Below are 26,538 nucleotides of genomic sequence, written 5' to 3' on the forward strand. Positions count from 1 at the left end.
ACAAAATCAGTATTTGATTTAAAATATAAATAAATAACAAAAAATAGGAGAGGTTATCTCCCTATCTATAATATAAGGTATCAAAGTTTAAAGATAGAAAGGTAAAAAGACATTTTTAAAAACCCATCAACAACAAAAACAATCTTTTATAGGACAAGAATATCATAAAGACTCCACAACTTTGAAACACATTATGTAATATGATTTAATTATGATTTACAGTCTTCGTATTACATTAAGTTTCATTTTTATTCCCTAAGCATTCACTGGATTAGGAAATGTAAGCTCCATGAATGCAACACTTTGTTCATTACTGAGTGACCAGTGCCTATAACAGAAACTGGCTCATGGCAGAGGTTCAGGAACATGAGTTGAAGGAATGAATGGATGGCTAGGTAGTAAGGAGTTAGGGTCAGATTTTCAAAACTAGCCATGGGAAATCATCTGAAATCAATTAACAAATCAAAGAACCGGTATTTATTGTACATCTATTATATTTACATCTATTATTTAGGTACTATGGGAAATACAAACACTCAAATTACTATCATGATGATTCAATCAACATCTTATGTTCCTTCCTGGAACAGCCATGAAAAACTAACGACGACCCCCAAAGAAACCCCCCACAGACCAAGAAAAGATGAGAATAAATTTGTAAGAATCCCATCCATTCAATTTTACAGCTTTCAGGGGAGACTTTTCTCAAGAAATTCAGAATGTATGGCAGATAACACAGGGAAGAAGAAGCAAAAATGAAGACAACCAGAGGTAAAAAGGCAGGCAGAATGAAGGAAAAGTCTGTGGGGCAAAGACAATTTTTGAGACCAACCGATACCTTAAAACTCTTCACTAATAAAGATAATGTTAGCATCCTCTGTAGGATCTACCCACAGTAGGTAACAGAAATATTCAAGATTTCTCATCCAGAATATATATGATGGGTACTTTGCTGACCCAAATATTAGCTATAAGACTCCATGTTCCTTATTCTTATGCACTGCTCAAGTAGAAAATCTAAAGCGTCAAAATTTGGTATTTAAGGCCGGCACAGTGGCTCAGTCCTGTAATCCCAATGCTTTGAGAGGCCAAGGCAGAAGCATTGCTTGAGGTCAGGAGTTCAAGAGCAGCCTGCACAACACAGGAAGATCCCATCTCTACCAAAAAAAAATAATAACAAAAAAATAATGTGGTATTTAGACTAACATCAGGCTAAATAAATGTGTCTTACTATCATGAACTATCACCAATCTTCTAACTCATTTTTAGGAAAGAACAAAGCCTAATATTCTCTATGCAAAACACGTAACTCCACATTACCTCAATTATCAGCCCAAGGTATTTCAGTGTATGATACAGTGCGTGTTTATGACACACTCAGGTTTTCTAATACAAGCCTCTCGTTTCCACTCTAAAATACATTTACAAACTTTATTTCAACACAAAATATAAATATATTTCATGATTTTTCTGTGTATTAAAAGGAATACTCCATTTTAGTATAGTTTAAGTATCCCTTATCTGAAATGCTTAGGACCAAAAACATCCCGAATTTATTTTTTTGAATATTGGAATATATGCATCGTACTTAATGGCTGAGTAGCCCTAATCTGAAAATCCAAAATCCAGATGCTCCAATAAGCATTTCTTTTGAGCATCCTATTGGTGTTCAAAAAGTTTCAAATTCTGGAGCATTTCATATCTCCAATTTTCAGATTTGGGATGCTCAACTTATATAGTATTATATAACTCAATTACCCTGGGGTAGGAGGTGCCTTGCTCATCTCCTGGTTTGGGATTTTTTTTTTTTTTTTTTTTTTTTTTTTGCTACTTTTTAATAGTTAAAACTATTGCTAAAAGGCAGAAATGCCACAAATAATAATAATTATTTTCTCCTCAATTTAGCTTTATATCTCCCCAAAGAAATACTTAGGAAAAAAGAGGTAAAGACATAATAATCAAACTACAGCACTCTAGCCTGCCTTCTTCATTTGCTAACCTGAATCAGTGTCCATTGGTATGAGGCCTTCAGGGGATGAGCTCTGAATGACTGGAGATACCACAGTGGAAAGCCTGTAGGACATCAAAAGGAGCTTCTCTACCACAGGTCTCCACTCGCTCACCAACTGCAGGCTGCTGCAACAAGAACATTAGGGAAATTTATACTAAAAGCAAAAATCACATTTTAAAAATGAAAATTAGATAAAAGGAGTTGAATTTGTGTTTCAAAACTGTTCAATACATAAAATATGTGAGACATAAAAATACACGCAGATATGTATGTTTTTAAATCTGATTTTCAATTTTATTCAAAGCAATAGACTGCATCCCTTTCCCAGGATACATTCCAACAAGAGGTTAAAGCTCAGAAATGAATGGATTTCTGAGATAGGAAGGTAGCTATGGTAATCCTTACTTTAGAGATAACTTCTGCAAAGCTCCTGTTATACAGTGAACACGCCCATACATTGGAAATGATGCTGCTGCCTGAAGCAGAGAATTTTCAGCCTGATACACTTCTTCCTCAAGATTTTCCATCAAGCATTTGATAACTGGAAAAAGCAAACAAAATCAAAGTAATGTCAATTTTAAAACATTTGTAAATGTACGAACAGCAGAACAGTTCCCATTAATATGCCCAACTCAAATGAACTTTACACTAAAGTTTTTTTAATCAAAAAGAGATCTTTCAAGGTTATCCAACAGGGTTGCTCATTTCTAGTTAAGGCAGAACTCAGTGTCTTTCCCTAAACTGCCTGTATCCATTACAGCATTCACTCTTAGTCCTTCCTCCTAAACATCCTCTCACTAGGATATCAAACCCGAGGCTGATGTGGCATCTGCTCATTGGACAGCAGATGGCTTTCAAATTAAAAAAGAAAAAAAAAAGAACAGTTTTTTGAAAAGTAATTCATATACCACAAAATTCATACATTTGAAGTATACAATAGTTTTTACTAGTCACATATGTACAACCATCACCATAATTAATTTTAGAACATTTTCACTGCCCTCCTGCCACCAAACCAAAAAAAAAAGAAACTTACCCGTTAGCAGTCACCGCTCTCCTTGCACCTCTACCCTTCTCCAGCCCTAGAGGATCACATATTGCATGATTCCATTTATATGATCCGTCCAGAGCAGGCAAATCTATAGACAGAAAATAAACTAGGCCTAGTTTATTTTCTGTCTATAGATTTGCCTGCTCTGGACGGATCATATAAATGGAATCACACAATATGTCATCTTTTGGAACTGGCTTCTTTCACTTAGCAAAATGTTTGCAAAGTTCATCCATGCTGCAGCATGTATCAATACTTCATTCCCTCCTATAGATGAGTAATAGTTCACCATATAGCCATACCACATGGACATACCACATTTTATTTATCCAATTATCTGTTGATACACATGGATTGTTCCCACTTTTTGGCTACTATGAATAATGCTGCTATAAACATTCTTGTACAAGTTTTTGTTTAGATGTATGTTTTCATTTCTCTTAGGTATATGCTTGTCGTGGACTACATGTTTGTGCTCCCTCCCCCACCCCAATATTGGTATGCTGAAGCCCTAATCCCCAACGTGATAATCGAAGATGGAGACCTTGGAAGGTAATTAGGTTTAGATTAAGTCATGAGATTAGGACCCTCATAATGGGATTAATGCCCTTATAAGAACAAAGACCAGAGCTTGCTCTCTCTTCCTGCCATGTGAGCACACAGCAACATGGCCATCTGAGAGTCAAAAAGAGGCCCCTTATCAGGAACTGGAAACTTGATCTTGGAATTCTCTGCCTCTAAAATTATGAGAATAATGGTCTCTGTTTAAGCCACTTAGTCTATAGTATTTTGTTATAGCAGCTCGAGCTAAGAGTAGAACTGCAGGGTCGCATGGTAACTCTATGTTTAGCCTTTTGAGGAACTGTCAGACTATTTTCCAAAGCAGATACAGCATTTTAAAATCCCACCAACAATCTATGCGGGTTCCACTTTCTCCACATCCTCATCAACACTTGTCATCATCTATTTTTTAAATTATAGTCATCCTATGGGCTGTGAAGTGCTTCCTCACTGTGTTTTTGACTTGCATTTCTACAAAGGCTTTTGATGCTGAGCACTTTTTCATGTGCTTATTGTTCATGTGTATACCTTCTTTGGAAAAATATCTATTCAGATTCTTTGCCCATTTTTAAAATTTGGTTATGTCCTTTCATTAGTGAGTTGTAAAAGTTCTTTATATATACTAGACAAAAGTCCCTTATCAGACGTAGGATTTGCAAATATCCCATTTTTCAGGCTTTTTCAATGTCTTAATGGCATCCTTTCACATACAAGTTTTAAATTTTGATGGAAGTCCAATTTATTTTTTGTTTCCTTTTGTGGCTTATACTTTGGAAGTCATGACTAACCACTGGTTAATTCAAGATCACAATGATTGACATCCATGTGTTCTTCTAAGAGTTTTATAGTTTTAGCTCTTATATTAGGTCTTTGATATCTTGTGAGCTAATTTTTGTATATGGCGTAAGGTAGTGAATCTAATTTCATTCTCTTGCATGTACATGTCCAGTTATACCAGTATAACAGACGTCTCCCCTCATGCCTTGGAAGGAGAAGGTTATATTCCAAATACTAGATTTGTGTAAAAACAGCAAATCATTATCAGTCAGAATGTATTAAAAACTCCTAAAAATCAATAAGAAAAAGACAACCCTACAGAAAAACTGGACAAAGGACATCAAAAAGGCATTGCATTGAGGGGGAAAAGTAAATGGCTTATAAACATGGGAAAAAGTAATTATATTAGTAATCAGAAAAATGTAAGATGAAACCACAATTAAATAGTATTTTATATTACACAAAATTTTAAAATCTGACAACAGCAAATTATGGTGATGATGTGATGCAGTACAAGTCTCAGAATTTGCTGGTGAAAGTGTAATTTAAAAGCCTACTTGGCATCATCTCATAAAGCTCAAGATGCACATACTTTGTGACCAAATTATTCCATTTGTTTACCACAAACTCTTAGATATGTGCATTAGAAGATATATTAATATATAGGCTGAGTACCCCTTATCTGAAATGTTTGGGACAAGAAGAGTTCAGATTTTATATTTTTTCAGATTTTGGAATATCTGCACCATACTTTGAACACCCCAAATGTGAAAATCCGAAATTCAAAATGCTCCAATGTGCATTTCCTTTGAGTGTCATGTTGGTACTCAAAAAACTTTGGATTTTGGACTATTTCAGATGTTGGATTAGGGATGCTCAACCTATATGTAAAAGATCTATATGAGAATGTTTACATTGGCATTATTTATTTAGGAAAAAAAATCCATCAACAGGAGAACGGATTCATAAATTGTGGTAAATCTGTATAATATATACGGTAAGTACTACTGAGAAAATTCAGTGTCATGTAAAACTGAATAATATATAATACATATGCCAGAGGCAATATTATTTAAAAAAAAAAAAGATAAAAATATAAAATACAGCTAGGATAAAGGAAAGGCTTCAAAGATATGGGTGTTATTGTATGACTACGGTAAGTGTGATCACCTAGCTTGTGAACAAAACTTGTGAACTTTTTACATATTATTTATATATATTACATGTATATATACTTAAGTCTTCTATATTTAAATATTCTTTGTATGTTTGAAATATCTCATAAAGTCCTAAAATGTCTTGAATTGAAAGTCTTTATGTGAGGCATGTACTCCCTATTCACCTCAATTGCAGTCCTCTTCCCACTGTCTCAATAGGGTCTCCTTTTAAATCCAGCCATGAAGCAATTCAAGTAGGCAAGTATCATCCTCCATGGTACTGTCATCTCTCTATCTCCAGATATCTGGCAACAATCCCATCAGAACTAACCATGGCCTCCTCTTTTCCTCCCATTACTAGTTCTCTTTTTTGTGGCTGTTTCTACCATCTTGGAAATAATAATTTTTAACTCTCTATATCTGATCTCCCTTTTCCTATTTTTAAAAAAAAAAAATCCTTACCTGTCCTTATTTCTAGTACAATTCCAAAATGAAGACTGACTCGCATAAAATTAAGTACATGAATCCCCAATAAATATTTGTGGAAAATCACTAGATCTGAACAATCTCAGACCATAAGTTTTGGAACTGGCTATCTGGGAAGAGAGAAACACAGGGGTATGACAGTCAATTAAAACATAAACCCTGCCAGACAAAGGAACTCTGCCTATATAGAAACAATAAAGATGGTCTGTCTCTAGTCACAGTATAATTTATGCAGGAAAAAAAGCAAACTTTTGGTGGAGAAAGAGGTCATTCTCATTAAAAAGAATTTTATTAATAAATATTTGTATATGTGCTTATTCAACATAAATCTTCTGTTTAGAAAAAAGTATTATAGCTGAGTAAACTGTTCATTTGCATAATAAGAACCCACAGTGCTCTTATATGCTGATAAACTTTTAAATAAAAAGTCACGGAGTATATGTTTAACCATTAAATATTCTAGCCAAATGAATACTGACAGAGTAAGATACCGGTTTTGATAAGAGCAAACATCAATACAAACCCATTAATGTGTTCCTTTCCACCACAGTAGCTGGTCTATCTCCATCACCACATGCAACTTGCTGAGTTAAGTAGGCAGACAAGGATGACGGTAGAGCATCCTGCCAGATTAAGAAGTTCAGCAGGTAGGAAGCTGTCACACAGTCATATGGTTTGGTGCTTGTGCTGAGCGCCAGTGCTGCCTGAAATAAGCCTTGCAGTTTCTCTGAATCCTAGAATAAAGCACAGACTCAGTAACTGTCAAATTAAAGATTTCTTTAATTTAAAAAAATAGTAAATTATTTAAAACACAGCCTGGTGCTGGGTACAGTGGCTCAAGCCTGCAGTCCCAGCTACTCAAGAGGCTGATGGAGGAGGATTACTTGAGGTCAGGAGCTCAAGATCAGCCAAGACAACATAGTGAGACCCCATCTCAAAAAAACAAAACAACACAGGCTGGGTGCAGTGCCTCATATCTGTGACTCCATCACTTTGGAAGGCCAAGATGCGAGGATCGCTTGAGGTTAGGAGTCTTGAGACCAGCCTGGGTAGCACAGTGAGACAAAAAACTTACTCTACAAAAACTCTACAAAAAAACTTAAAAATTAACTGCGTGTAGTGGTGCACACCTGTAGTCCCAGCAAGTCAAGAGGTTGAGAGGGGAAGATCACTTGAGCTCAGGAGTTCATGGCTACAATGAGCTATGACTGCACCACTGCACTCCAGCCTAGGCAATAGAGCGAGACTCTGTCTCTACGAAAAAAAACAAAAACAAAAACACAGCCTGGCATACAACTGTAACTCAATATAAATATTAATTTCCTTTCTCCCTGAATATAGGTAAGTTTTTTATTACAGTAATTAATGATTATTAATCGGTTGGAAATAATTTCAATTGGGAAATTCAACACTGATAAAACCTTTTTTTTAAAACTGCTTCTTTCTTCAGCAAAAGTGTACTTTGTCCGTTAGAATTTTGCTATGATTACAAACAGACTATCTTCATTATTTCTAGACAGGGTAGTTCATAGTCTCTCTGGGCTGATGTTTCACCTGGGCATCATATGGCTGCCCTTCTCCCTTCCTCCTTCCTATACAGTTAGTTCACTGGAGAAAACTGCAAATCCCCTGGGAAGCTGTACCTGGCAAAACTTCGTGTGTGCAGAAAACAAAGTGATCAATTCAGCCTCAGAAATTATGCATCAGTGCTCCCACACCTATATCTCATAGAAACATCCACTCACATCGCCTGTCCTAAAGAAGACAGAACAAAGGACAGTGTGCTGTTGTAGTCACGGAAAGGCACTGGGTTGACAACAGAAGACATGAGTCCTAGTCCCAACTTCAACAACTGGCAAGCTGTGTGTTCACCAGTCTGGAAGTCAGGGTTTGGCTGCTCAATAATGTTCTGATTCTACTAGGATTATGCCCTATCTTATGTCAGGAGAAAATAATTATACACTCAATTTTGAAGTAGATTACAGGTCTACAAATATTTGATGATGTTTTATAATTTCACAACAGTAGATATCAAATGTGCTGATTTAAATATGTTTATTCCAATTTAAATTCTTTACCATTTGATATGTTTATTTTCTATGACCTAAACAAAAAACTTAAAAGTAGTGGCCAAAGTTCAAGTATTAGAACCAACTAAGCATCTACGCCATTTTTTAACTGACAATTAAGTCCCAGAACTGTTTTATTAACCATTAGTAAGAAAGATAATAGCCTTTAAAGTCTAAAATGTCTTTGTTCCATCATCTTAGGTAAATCGAAGTATAATATGACAAAAGATCTAGGATATGCAGCTCCACAGAAAGAAGGGGAGTAAACTAGGTGAACAGGGTAGTCAAGCTACTTATGAGAAAAATATGCCGTCAACAATACGTACGTACGTGTCCTTAGAGAAATCAGGTTAGCATTCAAAAACTGCTGTAAACTTAACTATATTAAAAAATTAATTATATATAAGGCACACCCAAAGAAAGACTTTGGAAATATAATATTGTGATGGTTAATACTGAGTGTCAACTTGATTGCATTGAAGGATGCAAAGTATTGTTCCTGGGTTATGTCTGTGAGGGTGCCAAAGGAGATTAATATTTGAATCAGTGGACTGGGAAAGGCATCCTCTATCTGGGTAAACACAATCTACTCAGGTGCCAGTGCAGCCAGAATAAAAGCAGGAAGAAGAACATGGAAAGATTAGACTGGTTTAGTCTTCTGGCCTACTTCTCCCATGCTGGATGCTTCCTGCCCTGGAACATCAGACTCTCCCAAGTTCTTCAGCTTTGGCTTCCTTGCTCCTCAGCTTGCAGAAGGCTATTGTGGGACCTCACCTTGTGATCGTGTGAGTCGATGCTCCTTAATAAACTCTCCTTTAGATATACATCTATCCTATTAGTTCTGTCCCTCTAGAAAACCCTGACACAAATATATAATTAATATTTTTAAGTCTTGAATGCCTATTCCTTTAACTATTTTACTAATCTGCAAGCCAGACAGAGAGTATAAGCAAAATCCTATAGCAAACCACATGTGGTACTAAATTTCTTGAATTCTATGGCTAGTGTCACTATACCAAGCACAGGTTTATCAAATTTAGAGATGCAGAGGTCCCCTAAGCCCCTTAGGGCCAAGTCTTTCACATTTATGCCATAATATGCCTTCTCCATCCAGGTACTCTCAAAATATTTACCAAGAATGAGGCATCACTATTGACAAAATATGAGGTGACGTGATGAATGATAAGGTGAGGAGGGGCAGACAGAGGAAGAGAAAATCTCCTCTTTAAAACCTGTGTATGGTAACGAAAGTTAGCAGCCTGAGCACCAGGGAACTTTCTGCTCACAAGGGCACCTAAAAAATCATAGGTATCGGTAGATGCTGTACAGCAACTTCCAATATGGACCCAAGTCAAAAAAGATAGCTGTTCTGAGAGATAGATAGATAGATGTTCTACATAGCCATCTAGAAGCCACAGAAACAGATACTACCCTCTCTGGCATGTGATCCTACAGAATCTCACTGCATCTACAAGCTACCATGCCCTAAACACAGCTGAACAACCACAGCCTAGACCATGGCTCAGCTGCCGCAGGCACCCTCGGCCTTTATAGAGCTCTAATAGAAAGCCATAGCTAAGCTCCAGAACCAGTACTCTGCTGGTGACCCAACAGCCCCAGGAGAAGCCTCAAGGGCAGAGCTAAGAGCCTGGGTCTGGAAGTCCCCTGCAGACTCATCCCCATGCAATGTGTTCACTTCCAACCCCATCTTTAATTCCTACCCCAAAGTGGGAAGAGCAATGTGTCAGGAAGAATGGAGGGGCTGGGGATGAGATAGAGCACCCAGGGACTGCTGTTAACCTCAAGTACTTGGTAAGTTTCAGTCTCAGTTTAGCTATTGCTGGTTGAAAAACCAGAAACATCCTCTCTATCTCATTTACACTCAGTTTCTCAAGTGTATGAAAAAGGGAGATTATCTCAAAAAATGCAAGTTACTGTAAGCGATGTGTTCTGATCGAATATTACATGTCCAAGGAAACAGGGGAAACCACAGTTAACTAAAATCTACCAATAATCTGGTAAACAATAAAACCTACCACCTCCTACACCTCCCTTTTTATCAAAGCAATAAAAACAGCAAAGCTCACTGATTTGGGCCTTATTTACTTTTTGATATTTCCTCCTTTCCCACCAACCCCAAAATAGTAGAGAGGTGTTAATGATAATTGAAAGAAACAGTCCAAAAACATGAGAAGGCAGACACAAAGTGCATGAAAAATCCTCAGATTGCTTTATCTGCTGATAGAAAGTTTCCATGCATATACCACATTTATACTAGAAAAGTCCTGATACCTGAAAATGTACAGCTGTTTTTGATAACTTCATCAGAAGATCAAATGCTAACATTTTCACATCTTCAAAAGTGCTGGTAAAACATTCCATTAGTGCTTGGAAACGACCAACATCAATATCATGATTCAGCTGATATACTGTATAAATTCTACCTAAAAATATTTTTAAAACAAAAAGATTTAAAAGTGAACAAAAGAAAATCAATCTTCTGAAGTTATTTGACCAAATTTATAGAAAATTAGTACCAAAAAACCACACTTCATACTTTACCCATGATAGCATAAAAGAGTAACTTTTCCATCAATTTATTTCTTACAATGACAAAATAAGTACCACAGTTCTCCAAATTAAAAAAGATTTTAAACCATTCCATTATCTTTCAAAAGATATTATATAAAAGATTCCTAAGTTATTGTTAAAAATAAACAAAAACAAGTAAATTTAGAAACACATCTTTTTAAAAATCTTAATAAAACTTCTTGACCTAGAATACAAAGTCCTGGCCGGGCTCAGTGGCTCACACCTGGAATCCCAGCGCTTTGGGAGGCCGAGGCTGGTGGATCACCTGAGGTCAAGAGTTTGAGACCAGCCTGGTCAACAGAGTAAAACCCCGTCTCTACTAAAAATACAAAAATTAGCCGGGCGTGGTGGCATATGGCTGTAATCCCAGCAACTTGGGAGGCTGACGCAGCAGAATCACTTGAGGCCGGGAGGTGGAGGCTGCAGTGAGCCGAGATCACATCAGTACACTCCAGCCTGGGCAACAGAGACTTGGTCTCAAAAAAAAAAGAAAAAAAAAAAAAAAAAAAAAAAAGCAAAGTCCTACTGTATCTTAGAATGAACTGACACAGAATGATCAGTATGATGACATATCCTGACAAACTTACTGGGAGTCAAGGATAAAGAAGGAATCTACCGGCCATTCAGGGAAGAGCTCAATTCATCTACAAAACGGAAAAAATTAGACTGGCTGCACTTGTCCCTATAACAACACATAGTGCTAAAAGATAATGAAGCAATGCTTACAAAATCCTCAGGGAATGAAGATGTGAAGACCTTTGCCTATCAAACTCTTATTCAAGTACAAGAACAATAGAAACATTTTATAATATGCAAGAAATTAAGAACTACTTATCTCCAGAAACTTTTGGTGAAAAAGAAATTTCAGCCAACCAAGGGATGAAAAAAAAAATTATCCTAAAGAATGATGGCAATCACTGACTCCGCTTAACTCTAGGATGAAGACTCAAGAACTGTGGAAAAATAGGGTTTCACAGCAAAATGTGAAGAACACTTAAAAACATTTCACAAGTGAACTCCTAAGGAAAACGGAAACATGCTTACTTAATTTGAGGAATATAAATTGGGATACAAATTTCTCATTTAATCTTAATTTACAAGTTAGCACAACCCTATGAAATTCCTAGAGCCAACACCTGAGGTTTTTGTTACTTCCTTAACAACTCTGTTCAGATTTGCTTCTTGTTTTCCAATCTGACTGCTTTTTATTTTTTTCTTGTATAACTGCTCTGGCTAGAACTTTCAGTACAACAGTGAACAGCAGTGGTGACGGTGGGCATCTGTGTCTTCTTCCTGATCTTAGGGCAAAAGCTTTCAGTTGCTCACCACTGAGTGTGATGTTACCTGTGGTTGTTACAAATGTCCTTCATCATCTTGTCCTTCCTATTCCTAGTTTTGCTGTGTTCATTTTTTTAACCATAAAAGGGGACTGAATTTTGTCAAATGCTTTTTCTGCATAAATTAAGATGATCACATGGTATTTCCACCTTCATTTTAATGTGATGACATTGACTATTATTCTTAAGTTGACCCACCCTTACATTCCTACGATAAACTCCACTTACTCATGGTATATAATACTTTTAATATGCTGTTGGATTTGGTTTGCTAGTATTCTATTGAGGGTTTTTGCCGCTATATACATAAGGGATATTGGTCTTTCATCTTCTTTTTCTTTTCTTTTTTTTTTTTTCTTTTTGAAATGAAGTCTCGCTCTTGTCACACAGGCTGGAGTGCAATGGCGCGATCTCGGCTCACTGCAACCTCAGACTCCCGGGTTCAGGCGATTCCCCTGCCTCAGCCTCCTGAGTAGCTGGGATTACAGGTACCCGCCACCACGTCCGGCTAATTTTTTGTATTTTTAGTAGAGATGGAGTTTCACCATGTTGGCCAGTCTGGTCTTAAACTCCTGACCTCAGGTGATCCACCAGACTTGGCCTCCCAAAGTGGTGGGATTACAGGCATGAGCCACCACACCCGGCCGGTTTTCTTTTAAGTGTCTTTGGTTTTGGTATCAGGGTAATGATGGCCTTATAAAATGAGGTAGGAAGTGTTCCCTTCTCTCCAATTTTTTGAAAGAGTCTGAGAAGGACTGGTGTAATTCTTCTTTCAATGTTTTGTAGATTTCACCGGAGAAGTCACTCGCCCTAAACTTTTCTTCTCTCCTTCTGTGAGCCTTCTGAATACTGATTCAATCTCTTCTTAAAGGTCTGCTCACATTTTCTATTTCTTCTCAAGTCAGTAACTGTCGTGTTTCTAGAAGCTTGTCCATTTCATGTAGATTATCTAACTTGGTGTTACAACTGTTCACTGTATTGTCTTATAATCATTTTTATTTCTGCAAACTTAATAGAAATGTTCCTACTTTCATTTCTGATTTTAGTTGTTTGTACTGTCTTTCTTTTATCTTAGTCAGTTTAGCAAACTTTGTCTATTTTGTCGATCTTGAAAAACACAACTTCTGGTTTCGTTATTTGTGTTGTTTTTCTATTCTCTATTTCGTTTATCTTTGTTCTAATCTTTTTGTTTCCTTCCTTTTAAGTTTGTTCTTCTCTTCTAATTGCTTGAGGTAGAAAGTTAACTTGGTTATTAATTCAAGATCTTTTAACGTAGGCATTTACAGCTATAACTTTCCCTATAGGCACTGCTTGTGCAGCATTGTGTAAGTTTTGGTATGTCGTATTTTTGCTTTCACTCATCTCAGAATATTTTCTAACTTCCTTCATTATTTATTCTTTCATCCATCAGTTGTTTAAGAGCTTTTTTCAAATTTGAAGCCCTTTATGACACCACTGTATGAAGCCACTAACACTCTCCAGCCTCCCAGGTCTTCTATATATCCCCCTTATCTTCTTGAAATATTTTTCATAGAACTTATCTACATCTTGTACATACATAATCTACATAATCTTGCATCTACATAATGTAATAATATACACAAATTCTATGTATTACTTGTTCATTCCTGTCTCCCTTCACTGAAACATAAGCTCCAAAGGAAGAAGCACCTTGTTTGGGACAGTGAATATCCTTGGCTGCTTGACATATAATAAGCACTAAATTAATATTTGCTGAACAAATCCTTTTAATCTAATTGTAGAATTTTATTACCATCAATATTGTGGCATTTGATTCCACATAAGAAAGATGCATGCAACTTATTCTTCTTGGTCTAGGTAAGGCAAAAACCATTTGACTAATCTGAAATCAGAGTCCTATCACTGAAGTTTTTGAGATGATAATGAAGGATGAATTTACATCTCCTATCCTGTACTTCACAGTCAAGGTTCTTAAGTCCCCTTTAAAAGTAATGGCTACAGTATGGCTTGCTCCATTTGCATTACCTCCCAGTTGTCTAACATAATTACAATGGCATAAGTCACTGCCCAATTACATGAAACTCATACATTAGGAAGATGACTCAGGGTTTTCATTTTTAAAGTACATTTAAATGTTTTAAATTACTCTCTTGACTGAAAAATTATAGGTACGCTTCAGCCTAGTTTTAATTCCCACACACTTAGGTGCAGCTACAACTACATCAAATGCGCAGGAAACTTTTTGTTATATGATTGAAGTAATCAATCACTCTGAGGTAAAAACTTATTTTCTAAATTAAGTTGAAGTACTACTGAAATTTTATGAACTGATGGGAGACTCCTGCATTCACTGAATGCTGTAACAAATTACCACATACTTGGTGGCTTAAAACCACAGAAATCTATTCTCTCACAGTTCTGGAAGGCAGAAGTTCAAAATCAAGGTGTCAGTAGGGCCATGCACTCCAGAGCCTCTAAAATCTGTTCCTTGCCTCTTCCAGCTTCCAGCAGCTGCAGGCATTCCATGGCCTAGAGCCATATCACGCCAATCTCTACCTACGCCATCACACTGCCTCCTCTTTCGTTTGTCAAATCTCTCTCTGCCTCTGTCTTGTAAGGATACTTGTGATGACATTTTTGGTCCATCAAGATAATCTAGATATCTCACCTCAAGATCCTAAACTTAAGAACATCTGCAAGGACCCCTTTTCCACGTAAAGTTTGCATTCACAGCTTCTTAAGGATTTGATGTGGATGTGTTTTGGAGACCATTTTTCAGCCTGCTATCCCCACTTGAATAAGGTGATCATATTTCTTACATAAATACTGTAACAAGCTAATATCATCAATACTCTAATAGGATGCCCTGTGAAGAACACCATATCGCCCATACAACATTGCTGCAAAAATGAACAGCATGAATCAAGTCATCAGGAAACAATGAGACAAACCCCAATTGAGACATATTCTTCCAAAATGTTAATATCATAAAACAAGAAACTTTCCAGATTAAAGGAAGCTAAAAAGAGGCATAACAACAAAACGCAATGCGTGATCTAGGGTTGCTTCCCAGATTGTGGGAAGTTAGTTTTTTGTTCTATAATATAAAAGGCCATTTGTTGGGACAACTGGCAAAATTTAAATATGGACTGCATATTCGATTAAAGCATTGTATCAACATTCAATTTCCTGAATTTGATCATTGTGTTATGGTTATAAAATTAATAAAAGACACAGATATAGCAAATATTGCAAAATATTAATAACTGATGAATCGGCCGGGTGCGGTGGCTCATGCCTGTAATCCCAGCACTTTGGGAGACTGAGGAGGGCGGAAAACCTGAGGTCAGGAGTTCAAGACCAGCCTGACCAATATGGTGAAACCCTATCTCTGCTAAAAATACAAAAATTAGCCAGGCGTGGTGGCGGGTACCTGTAATCCCAGCTACTCAGGAGGCTGAGGCAGAAGAACTGCTTGAACCTGGGAGGCAGAGACTGCAGTGATCACGCCACTGCACTCCAGCCTGGGCAACAGAGCGAGACTCCGTATCAAAACAAAAAACAAAAAACAAAAAACAAAAACAAAAAAAAACGATGAATCTAGGTAGAGCGTACATGGCTATTCATTGAACTAGTCTTGAAACTTTGCTGTTGATTTAAATTTTTTCAAAACAAAAACTTTTAAAAACTGATTTTCCCCAAATGAAGCAAGCCTCTATTACATTAGCTAACTGTCCTGTCAAAAAATTACACTTTGCCCAATACTTTAAAATAAAAAAGAATCCAATGATAGCGTAAAGCTCCCTCGTACTTCGGCCATTCCCTGTGAAAGAGCAGCTGAGCAGGATATTTTCCTGTTTGACCACAGTCAAGGAAGACTGAGCACAAGCAAGAAATCCCGCATTATAACACATATACACACATGTACATGGAAAAAAGAATCATTTTGGCAGGGCACGGTGGCTCACGCCTGTAATCTCAGCACTTTCGGGGACCGAGGCAGGCAGATCACGAGGTCAGGAGATCAAGACCATCCTGGCAAACACGGTGAAACCCCATCCCTACTAAAAACACAAAAAATTAGCCAGGCGTGGTGGCACGTGCCTGCAGTCCCAGCTACTTGGGAGGCTGAGGCAGGAGAATCACTTGAACCCAGGAGGCGGAGGTTGCAGTGAGCCAAGACCATGCCACCGCACTCCAGCCTGGGTGACAGAGCTAGACTCTGTCTCAAAAGAAAAAAAAAGGAATAATTTCTTGTCAAAAAAGGAAAAAAAAAAAAAAAAGATTTGAAGAGGGAACTGAAATTTCACCCTCTTGAGAACCACACAGAAGGAAAAACAAAGGGTATCATTAAACCAGAACACTTGGAAACTACAGCCTCATGTTGTCTTTCCGAAACCAGATTGAGGCATATGAAACAGATAGTATGTAAGGGAAACCACATTTTAACCACAGAGCTCACTGAGAAATATTAAATATAATAGAAGCTATTATTATTTCAAATTTTAAAACTTAAAGAACAGATTGGATACTATCTTAAAACAGCAACAAACAAATTAGGGAGGTAAGAGCTGGAACTCTTTCCATAATAAGCATAATCCATGAAAATTACACTTTGGGGTTGGCAAATAATGATCAATGAAAAGGGAGATAGTTTCTCTTCTGTCCTTTACTGGCAAATTTCATTATGTACAAGCAAGAATTACATGGTAAGAATAAAACCTCAAAGAAAGGCAACAAAACTGAAACTTCAAATAAAGCAAAATGTAGAATAAGTATGTTTTGAAAGAAAAAATATTATTTCCCATAACATTATTAAACACTTACCTTCTGGGACATGAAAAACTTCAGCTATTGAGCCTAAAATGGTTAAAGCTGAAAATCTAGTTGAGTAGGAAGATCCAGGAAACAATGCTTCAAAAAGACTGTTACAAATGGATGACATGAAATTCTTAAAAAAAAAAAAAATTACAGTAAGTATAATTACGTCACAATAGGTTATATTCATAGTATTAAACACCCTTTTAGAGTGGGTGTTTTTGTTTTTAATGTAAAAATAAAAAATTTCAAAAATGATACTGGTTGTTCATTTTGCTTAATAATTCAGGTTAGTACCCTTGACCATAAGCTATATCATGACTTTAATAAACCCTATATTTGCAGAGTCAACAAGAAGTACAATTTCTATTGTAGCCCAGACAGATGTGTACACTTTTTTTTTTTTTAAGACAGAGTCTCACTGGGTTCAACAGCCCTAGTCTTCACTGACTCTACCGAAGATCCCTGCATTCATTTCTAGGGTGAAGAACATGCAACCTTGGGGATTTATCCTTTAGGTCCCCACAAGCCCTAAGAGTATATTAGGTTATTAATTCTATTAGGTTTCAAAGGAATAGGGCCATTACTGAAAAATATCCCAGTTAAACTACTTTTAATTATAAGTGAAACAGGATTCACATTAAAACACAACAAGGGCCAGGCGTAGTGGCTCATGCCTGTAATCCCAGCAATTTGGGAGGCTGAGGTGGGCGATCACCTGAGGTCAGGAGTTCGAGACCGGCCTGGCCAACATGATGAAACCCTGTCTCTACTAAAAATACAAAAATTAGCCCGGTGTGGTGGCGGGTGCCTGTAGTCCCAGCTACTCAAGAGGTTGAGGCAGGAAATTGCTTGAACCCAGGAGGTGGAGGTTGCAGTGAGCCAAGATCACGCCACTGCAGTCCAGCCTGCGTGAAAGAGCAAAACTCCGTCTAAAAAACACAAGATCATCCACTAGGAGGTATCATTCAAACTGTATTGTCATTTATATGCTTAAATATAGTTCTTTCCCGCAATCAGACTGTAGCCACGATGAAGGTAGGGACCACATTTCTATGTTTGGATCCCTAGTGCTAAGCACACTATCCTACACACATAGTAACACTCAGTATATGCTCTAATCACTTTTAATGGTTCCCAGTGAAGCTTCCAAATCTTCCTTGGCCTATCACTGAAAGGTATCCATTTTCAACTTGATTCTTTGGATTCACTTCCTATTACTCAAGTCCTCCATTCCCTAAGGTATTTTATGTTATTCACACCACTGAATTCACCATTCCCCGAGATCTCCCTATACTTTCTTATCTCCAAGACTTCATTAAGCTAGTACTGGGGGTTGCAGGGAGAAAACACTGAGATTTTGGAGTCAAGAGCAGGTCTGGACTGGAGTTCTGACTCGACCACTTACTAGCTGAGGAAACTTACACAGGTTATTGCACTTCACTGAGCTTCAGCTTTCTCACTTGTTAAGTGGGGATAAGAATGTTATCTCACAGCCTTTTTATTAAAGGTTAAATGAGAACATGAACATCTAACATTTTATAAATTTAAAAGGACTCTAGTTACTATCAGTTATTCAGGTATAAAATAATCTTCACTAGACTAGAAGACATCTTTTTCAACTAATAGCCTCCTCTTCTCCCCCAGCACTTAAAGTCTATCGATTGGCACTGAGCACACCACACACTGTACACGGCACCCACTGTTCTGACGATGTGACAGTCATGACACTATAGTGCCAAGCTCACAACCTCCAAAAGCCACAGGTGTGCCAGTAGGGAAAAAGTACCATAACCACGAGACTGACTCAGATTAAGACTCTAAGCACTAATTTTCAAAACACGCATACTTATAAGCACAGACCAAGAAACCATGCATACATGAAAATTCAGAATCTCAATCCAAAAAACAGCTTTTGTATTTCCAAGTACTTAATTGAGTTTTCACAAATCGTCATTTTACCCCTTACGAAAAGAAAGTAAACAAGTTATGCATTGTTAAATCTACCAATGATCTAAGAGAAACTACAAAATAACTAGGCTGGGTATAATATCCAAAATAATCCATAATAATGTTGAGAGTAGGTAGTATGTCATGCCTGTAATCCCACCACTTTGGGAGGTGGAGGCGGGGGAATCACTTGAGGTCAGGATGTTGAAACCAGGCTGGGTAACACAGCAAGAACCCACATCTACAAAAAATTAATTAATTTAAAAGAAATTTTTTTAACTGTCCCACACGCACACTGGGGGCTTCAATATATATTCTAGTCACTTTTTAAATTTTTATTTATTAATTTTTTGAAGCAGGGTCTCACTGCTCTGTTGCCCAGGATGGAGTGCAGTGGTACAATTAAGGTTCACCACAGCCCTGACCTCCTGTACTCCAGCAACCTTCAAGCCTCAGCCTCCTGAGTATCTGGGACCACAGATGCGCACCACCATGCCCGTCTCAAGGTTTGTTTTTTTTTTTTAATAGAGATGGGGTCGTGCTATGTTGCCCAGGCTAGTCTTGAAGTCCTGGGCTCAAGTGATCCTCCTGCCTCAATCTCCCAAAGTGCTGAGATTACAGGCATGAGCCAGCGCCAGTCGCTTTTAATGACTCCCAGCAAGGCTTTGTAGAGAGATACATAGTTATATCACTTCTCGGCCTTTTGGCTAAGATCAAGTGGAGAAATACAGTCTACAAAGAGCTTTTTCATTTAATCCTCAAATCAATCTTTTGAGAAAGGTTACAAATTCTGCTTAGAGTTGATGAGACTCAAGTCAGCCAACTAATAAGTGGCAGAATCAGGAGTAAACCTATGTCTTTAAAATTAGGATGTGACTTCCCAATCTTCGTCATTGAGATTTTAAGAAGTCAAGTTGATTTTAGCCTTTGAATAGAAATATTCTTTGTTTGATGGCTTTTTATCTTTTAAATACAAAACTGAAAACCAAGGGCATCCATAATAATGTTTAGAGTAAGTAGTGAGCATGTCATAGTTCAAATGTATCATTAATCTATTTATCTACCTCTTTCTCAAAATAAATAGGTAAGTTCTGTCTTCTATCTGGGCCTGAGGAAAAAAAAAGGGTCTGCTTCTCAAAGGCTAGATTTGGGGGAAGAACAGTGAAAAGCTCAATCTGTTCTGCTGAAAAGAAATTCAAGATTGTCAAGCTAAGCCCTGGCCCAGACTGGAGCTGCTGTACCTGGGTTTCCATCCATTTCATTAACACAATGCCCTAAAATCCAGCCCTACTCTTCAAGCTCACTCCAATGTGAGACAGACAGCAAGCTCCCTCCACAGCTGGACCATGGGCCAAGAGTCATTAATACCAAGCCTCTGTAAGTCATGTCAATCTAACGAGAAAACAGGCCCAGCAACAGCAGTCTTCTGCCCTGGAGAAGGACGGAGTTCAGTACTATCAATTACCCTTCTGTTAAAGTACTAAATTCATCTGGCCAACATGAGCTGAAAGTGACTGGGGTTAGCCCACTAACGTCATTCTGTAACAGTCCTCCAGTACAACACTGGTTCCATAACCCAGGCTACATCAAGTAGCGCACCAAAGCAGCAGAAGAAATAGGTAATACTCAGCCTGAAGGAAAAAAAGCACAGAAACACAATTCACCGAAAGACTTCCATTTATTTCCCTTTAATGCTTATTCATTATACTTTTTAATTTTTAAAAAAAGTCTATGTTTAGAAATATATCACCTACCTTATACTGCTGTAAAGAAACAGAAGGGTGCTGTTTGGTTAACTCCTTCTCTGGTTCATGTTTGGATTTATTCTGCTCCAATTTATAAAGTACCTGAGAACTTTCCTGTATTCTACAAAACAACTTTTGAGACAAAGGAAATGAAGCAGAGGTGAGCCACACATTAAATTTAAATGTCAGCCTCAGAGGCAAATTCTTTAGAATAAAATGTCAGGCAAGGAGAGCACTGATTTTTAATCTCTTAATATTTTATAACGTTTCTTTTTGATGGAAAATAATTTTTATACCAAAAACAAAGTTATTATTGCAAAGCAGAATACTATCATTAAACCACAGTTCTATTTCCTTTAAGTTGGCACAAACCTGAAGATGATATAGTCATTTCCCTACTCTACCAATTCTTCACCCCACAAATGTGTTGCGCAATTAATTCAAGTTGGATTATTTGATAATGATCACTTTATAAGGTGCTTAAAACTATAAAAATGCAAGGGCATTCTTTCTCCTGTTACCAATTTTTCTTAAAACTACCTTAACTCCAGCATTAGATTTTTTCTTTACAAAAAAGAACCCAAGGTTGATTTACTACACCAAAATGAAAGGCCTTCTGGACATGTGTGGTGGCTCATGCCTGTAACCGCAACACTTTGGGAGGCTGAGGTGGGAGGATCACTAGAGCACAGGAGTTTAACACCAGCCTGGGCAACAGAGCGAGACCATATCTCTAAAAAAAGAAAAAAATTAAACATTAGACAGGCATGGTGGTATGCCCCTGTCGTCCTAGCTACCTGAGAGGCTGGGGAGGAAGAATTGCTTGAGCCCGGGAGGTGGAGGGTACAGTGAGCTATGATCACACTACTGCACTCCAACCTGGGTGACAGAGCAAGACCCTTTTTTTTCTTTTTTTTTTCTTTTTGGAGACTGAGTCTCACTCTGTCGCCCAGGCTGGAGTGGTACAATCTCGGCTCACTGCAATCTCCACTCCTAGGTTCAAGCAATTCTCCTGCCTCAGCCTCCCAAGTAGATAGGACTACAGATGCACACTGCCACGTCCGGCTAATTTTTTTGTATTTTAGTAGTGATGGGGTTTCACTGTGTTGCCCAGGCTGATCCTGAACTCCTGAAAAAAAATGGTGGGGGGAGGGGTGTGTGCTTTCCACTCTGGATTTTAATCCCAAATGTAAGCTTTATGGAATCAGAGAACAGGTCATAGAAGGGCCATCATGAACAGATGCGGTAGCTCAATTCCATGACCATTCCCACATGCTCCCAAAATCTGGGCTCTTTTTAAAAACCATTTCCCAAACAAAGTTCACCACTTCCCTATGCCTTCTGATGGGAAATTCTACCTTTTTAAGAAGTGAACAGATCTGTTGCCGCACTCCTGGAGACTGGCTGTTAAGATTGTATGTAATAAAGAACTGAATCCACTGCATTTCTTCCATGGAAACAATTTCTGTGCTTCGATTACTTTCACAAAGCAAGCCTAATGTATCTATCCTTACCTAAAAAACATCAAGCAATAAAACATTAATTTTCCAAGAAAAAAGCAAAACCTAAATCACTTGAATTGTTTAATTACTTACATAGGCTACAAAAGGAAAAAAATAAACTTCAGTTCACCAATAGGTACCTCAGAAAGGTTTCTTAATCTCAAAGATCCTAGTGTTATTTCCTATATAATTTTTTTATTAAACGTGTAAATTGGGGATTTATAAAATGCAACAATCAAAGATTTTTATTCCATGGTAATGCTCAGCTTCATTCCTTTTTCTCTTTTTTTCCAGTGACCCCCTTTACCCCATCACCTCACTCTTAAATTACTGCCAGGCACTTCTAACTGGTTTCCTGGTTTCTTTCTGCTCCCACTCTGGAAATTCATGTTTCCACTAATGTAATTCCTTGCTGAAAACAGTGGCTTTGGTTTAGCTTCATAAAACCAGCTGGTGCCTGGGAACCAATGAAGTCTTTGGTCTAACATTAGACCTTTCCAAAAAATGTCCAAAACACTCCACCCCTGATAAGCAATGTTCTTAATCATCCTCCAGACCTTGCTCATTTGGGTCCCTCCATTTTGTATGCTGCTCCAAGGCTTCCTCTTTTCTAATCGTATCTATCACTTTCCTAATCAAGCACCACCTGCTCTGATCAGTCTCTTCTGAGCCTCCCAAGCAAGTCCTTATGTATTTAAGGGCAGATGATGGCACGCTTGTATCTGTACTGTCAGTTCTAAGAGTTTCCAGTTGTTTTATGCAAGTTTTCTTACATCCTCAACTAAACTTGCAGTAGCTTGAAGAAAGGGTCTACTGAAAGTTTAGTTGAGAAACTAGGGTTTCTACTCATTCTCTTTATGAACTCCCTAAAACAGTGCAGGACATAATGTAGGGGCCTCTACATTGAACTGCTACATGAAAGGGATCTACTGCACCTACAAATCCAGGTAATTTTCTTTACTTACTTGACAATGCTGATGAATTAAGCCTTGCTTTATTCTTGCACCAGACACGAGGTTCTCCCAGGTATCAGTAGCAGACTGAAGATGTCCATGAGCTCTAGCTATTCGCAGACATGCCATCAAAGCTCCCAGAGCCCCCCTGCTATTACAAGACCCTAAGGATGGGAAAGATTGCTCTTGTCCTGAAAGCACAGTAACAAAGACCATTACCATATTATGCAATGACTACTATAATTATCAGCTGCTAATTTTCATGTTTCCAATTAACATTTTATTTCAATAAATAAAAATCACACTTTAAACTCATTTCTAACATAAATTAAAGTTCCTATTCTAAAATAAATCATTATTTAAAATGATTTGTCCTTTTGTCAATCATTTCAGGTAAGCATAATTCTCTTATTGTTAACATAAACAAATCATTATTTACCTGCTAACATTTTTACTTTTTCCCTAACACTTAGAAAATGAATCAGGAAGTAAATCAGGAAAAAAAATCAGGTGGAGAAATAAACACATCAGTGGCTACAGACTTATTATTGCTCTAAAAGTAAACACTGAACCTCTCTGCACATTTTAGAGTGACTGTTTTTCACTAGTAAAGAAGATTTAAAAAGGAACACAAACAGCCTGCTGGTTTGAGAGGCTAGCACATCAGCCATTACCAGGAAGACAGGGCAGCTTGATATAAAAATAAAGACAACCTTACTTCAGAACAGATTCTTGAATCCTGAATTTCAGATGGCTTTTCAAAAAGTCAAGAACAACTGTTGTCAAAAATTACAAAAAATGGCTTATTTTCACATACAGGAATCAAATTTTCCTGCTACCTCATGGCTACTCTTTGAAGTACTGAAAGTTTTTAACAATTTTAGTTGAAAATATTTCTTAAAACCACACTGTACAATACTACATTTTTGCTTTGTTAAACAATATAATAATTTTAAGATTTATACGATGTGTCATGATCATCACTTTACACATCCTGAATTATGCTTGAATTTGCAGTGATTCCTGTAGGGTTTGTGAGTTTCAATGGGATGTCTACCCCTATTGTAAGTAACTATAGATGGCTATTTCTTGAGATCATGCCTCTGAATTTTGTCACTTCCCCAGAGAAAAGAACTTGCTACTGCCAAGTTACCTGTCTTTAACCTTGCCTAACACAATTTTTAATTATTGTCTCAATCACTTGAATAAGCACATTATATAAGACACACAAACTTTTATTCCAGTAATACAACAAAATAAATTCAGAACTTGAAAAAATGAATTAAAACTTTGTAATAAAGGAAAGTTTATCATTGTAAGTAGAATTATTCTTTAGCTTGTAGAAATGACTTCGGCCAAAAAACTCCATTCAGCTTTATACAGGAACATTCGTTTCAAACTGAAACATCTATCATTAATCTCCTCCTTTACTATTTATAGAAGTATTTAAATTTAAATATAATTAGCATCTGCATAGCTACCTACATTTAAGTATTATAATTAGAAATTACTAAAACAAAAATGCATTTTTCTTACCAGTTTTAGCATCAATAGAAGTCTGAAGAATCTTTACCATGTACTGTAAGCTTTCAGGGCTGTAACTTAGTAATTTTGGCAAGTAATAATCAATCACGTAAGATTTTTGATCCAAGTTTCCTTCACACAGTATAAAAAGGAGAGGAGAAACCCAGGTCTCATGCCACTGGTCAATCCAAGAACTCTCAGCAGTCTGGGATTTCAAATGACTCTTATGATTTTTAAACATGGTTTCCAAGAGGTCACTTGCATAAGGTACCAATGACTGGTCCCCCATCACCTCTAAGATTTGAGATGGAATAGTTTTATCTATAGCCAGAATATGTTCAATTCCTATGCACTCTACCAAACAACCAAGGCACATGTACTTTCCTTTAATATGCCATTCCAATCGCAGAAGACTCTCAGTCAGTTTCACAAAGAAAGGATCAGGGACCAAAACTGCACCTTCCACAGTGAGCCGATGCATTTGGAGAAGGTTTTTGAACATGATTTTGGTTTGGTGTCTTAGAGCATCCAATGGATGTTCCCAATGGGTATAGACATATTCCAAAAGTCTCCCAACTATACTTGAATTCCCATTCAGGCTGTCCCTTAGGCTGGGGGAACTTGATTCAAGGACTTGTATGGCTGAATTAGTCCAGGATGCCATGATTCTAGACAGAAACATTTCCAGCGTTGGCTCTTTAATCCTGAAGAAAAACAAGTCATGATCCATTATTGTAAACTGATTAGTAAAAGAAATTTCATTTTAGAACAATTTAGACTTTAAAAATATTAAATACAAAGAATGAGCACAAATTTCAATTATTAAATTTACAAGAACAAAAAACTACAAGTAAAGACAAAACTGATCTCAAATTCGTGTATGAATCTTTTTACCTTGTAAAAAGTAATCCAGAAAGGAGTTCAAGACCAGCCTAAGCAATATAGTGAAACCCCATCTCTATAAAAATTTTAAAAATTAGCTGGGTGTGGTGACACACACCTGCAATCCCAGCTACTTGGGAGGCTGAGGTGGGAGGATTGCTTGAGCCCACGAGTGAGACTGCAGTGAGCTGTGCTCACACCACTACACTCCAGCCTGGGTAACAGACTTTGTCTCAAAAATAATGATAATAGTCCAGGAAAGGACATAGGGAAATTTGGGAGATGATGGAAATATTCACTCTCTTGATTGTGATGATGATTACATGTGTTATTTATTTATTTATTTATTTATTTATTTATTTATTTATTTTTGAGACGGGGTCTTGCTCTGTCACCCTGGCTGGAGTGCAGGGGCGCAATCTCGGCTCACTACAACTCCTGCCTCCCAGGTTCAAGCGATTCTCCTGCCTCAGCCTCCCCAGTAGCTGGGATGACAGGCACATGCCACCACACCTGGCTAATTTTTTGCATTTTTAGCAGAGACGGGGTTTCACCATGTTGACCAGGTTGGTGTTGAACTCCTGACCTCAAGTGATCCACCTGCCTGAGATTTGCACACCTGGGATTACAGGCGTGAGCCACCATGCCTGGCCTATACATGTAATTTAAAACATAAGGAAAGCCAAGGGTTGGAGATGGTTGGGGGAATGGGGCTTCTCTGTGATAAAAATATTCTAAAGTTGTTTGAATTAACTTTTAAGATGTTAAAAATTAATTTTAGAAATGTTGATAGTTTATCAGACTTGTGAGGATCACTTTAGATTACCTATGTTAACGTTCTTTATAAATTCTAAAGCACTACACATGTAGAAATTTTTATAGTTTTAAAAAACGATGGTAAAAACAAATTTGAATAAAAAAATGTTTTAAAGAAAAAAGATAGCATGAAGAATATTAAAAATTAATTTTTGAAATGCTGATGGTTGTACAACTCTGTGAATAAACTAATAAAGTGAATTGTACACTTTAAATTTATGAATTGCATAATATATTAATTATAGCTCCAGTATGTAAAAAATTATTTTAATTTTCCTCCTTTATTCATATGTTCATTATTATCAAGCTGTATATATGTTTTGAC

The 26,538-nt window shown here is 37.3% G+C and overlaps 1 protein-coding gene across 8 annotated transcripts in view; it reads right to left on the bottom strand.

The window, feature by feature from the left end:
- The window catches only part of THADA (THADA armadillo repeat containing), a 359,588-nt gene that overhangs the window by 313,349 nt on the left and 19,701 nt on the right, over nucleotides 1-26,538 (bottom strand). For 7 of the 8 annotated variants that reach the window (XM_021924787.2, XM_021924786.2, XM_017947472.2 and 4 more), the window contains exons 11-19: nucleotides 24,528-25,219; nucleotides 23,004-23,182; nucleotides 21,895-22,050; nucleotides 20,546-20,668; nucleotides 16,851-16,974; nucleotides 10,405-10,556; nucleotides 6,567-6,777; nucleotides 2,417-2,552; nucleotides 2,000-2,136 (exon numbers count right to left, since the gene is read on the bottom strand). In XM_021924787.2, the coding sequence (XP_021780479.1) occupies nucleotides 2,000-2,136; nucleotides 2,417-2,552; nucleotides 6,567-6,777; nucleotides 10,405-10,556; nucleotides 16,851-16,974; nucleotides 20,546-20,668; nucleotides 21,895-22,050; nucleotides 23,004-23,182; nucleotides 24,528-25,219 (1,910 nt within the window). The remainder of the gene's footprint in view (nucleotides 1-1,999; nucleotides 2,137-2,416; nucleotides 2,553-6,566; nucleotides 6,778-10,404; nucleotides 10,557-16,850; nucleotides 16,975-20,545; nucleotides 20,669-21,894; nucleotides 22,051-23,003; nucleotides 23,183-24,527; nucleotides 25,220-26,538) is intronic. The other variant, XM_021924785.2, reaches the window with a different exon arrangement.

Source organism: Papio anubis, chromosome 14 (genome assembly GCF_008728515.1).
Source record: "Papio anubis isolate 15944 chromosome 14, Panubis1.0, whole genome shotgun sequence".
In the NCBI taxonomy this organism is placed as follows: domain Eukaryota; kingdom Metazoa; phylum Chordata; class Mammalia; order Primates; family Cercopithecidae; genus Papio; species Papio anubis.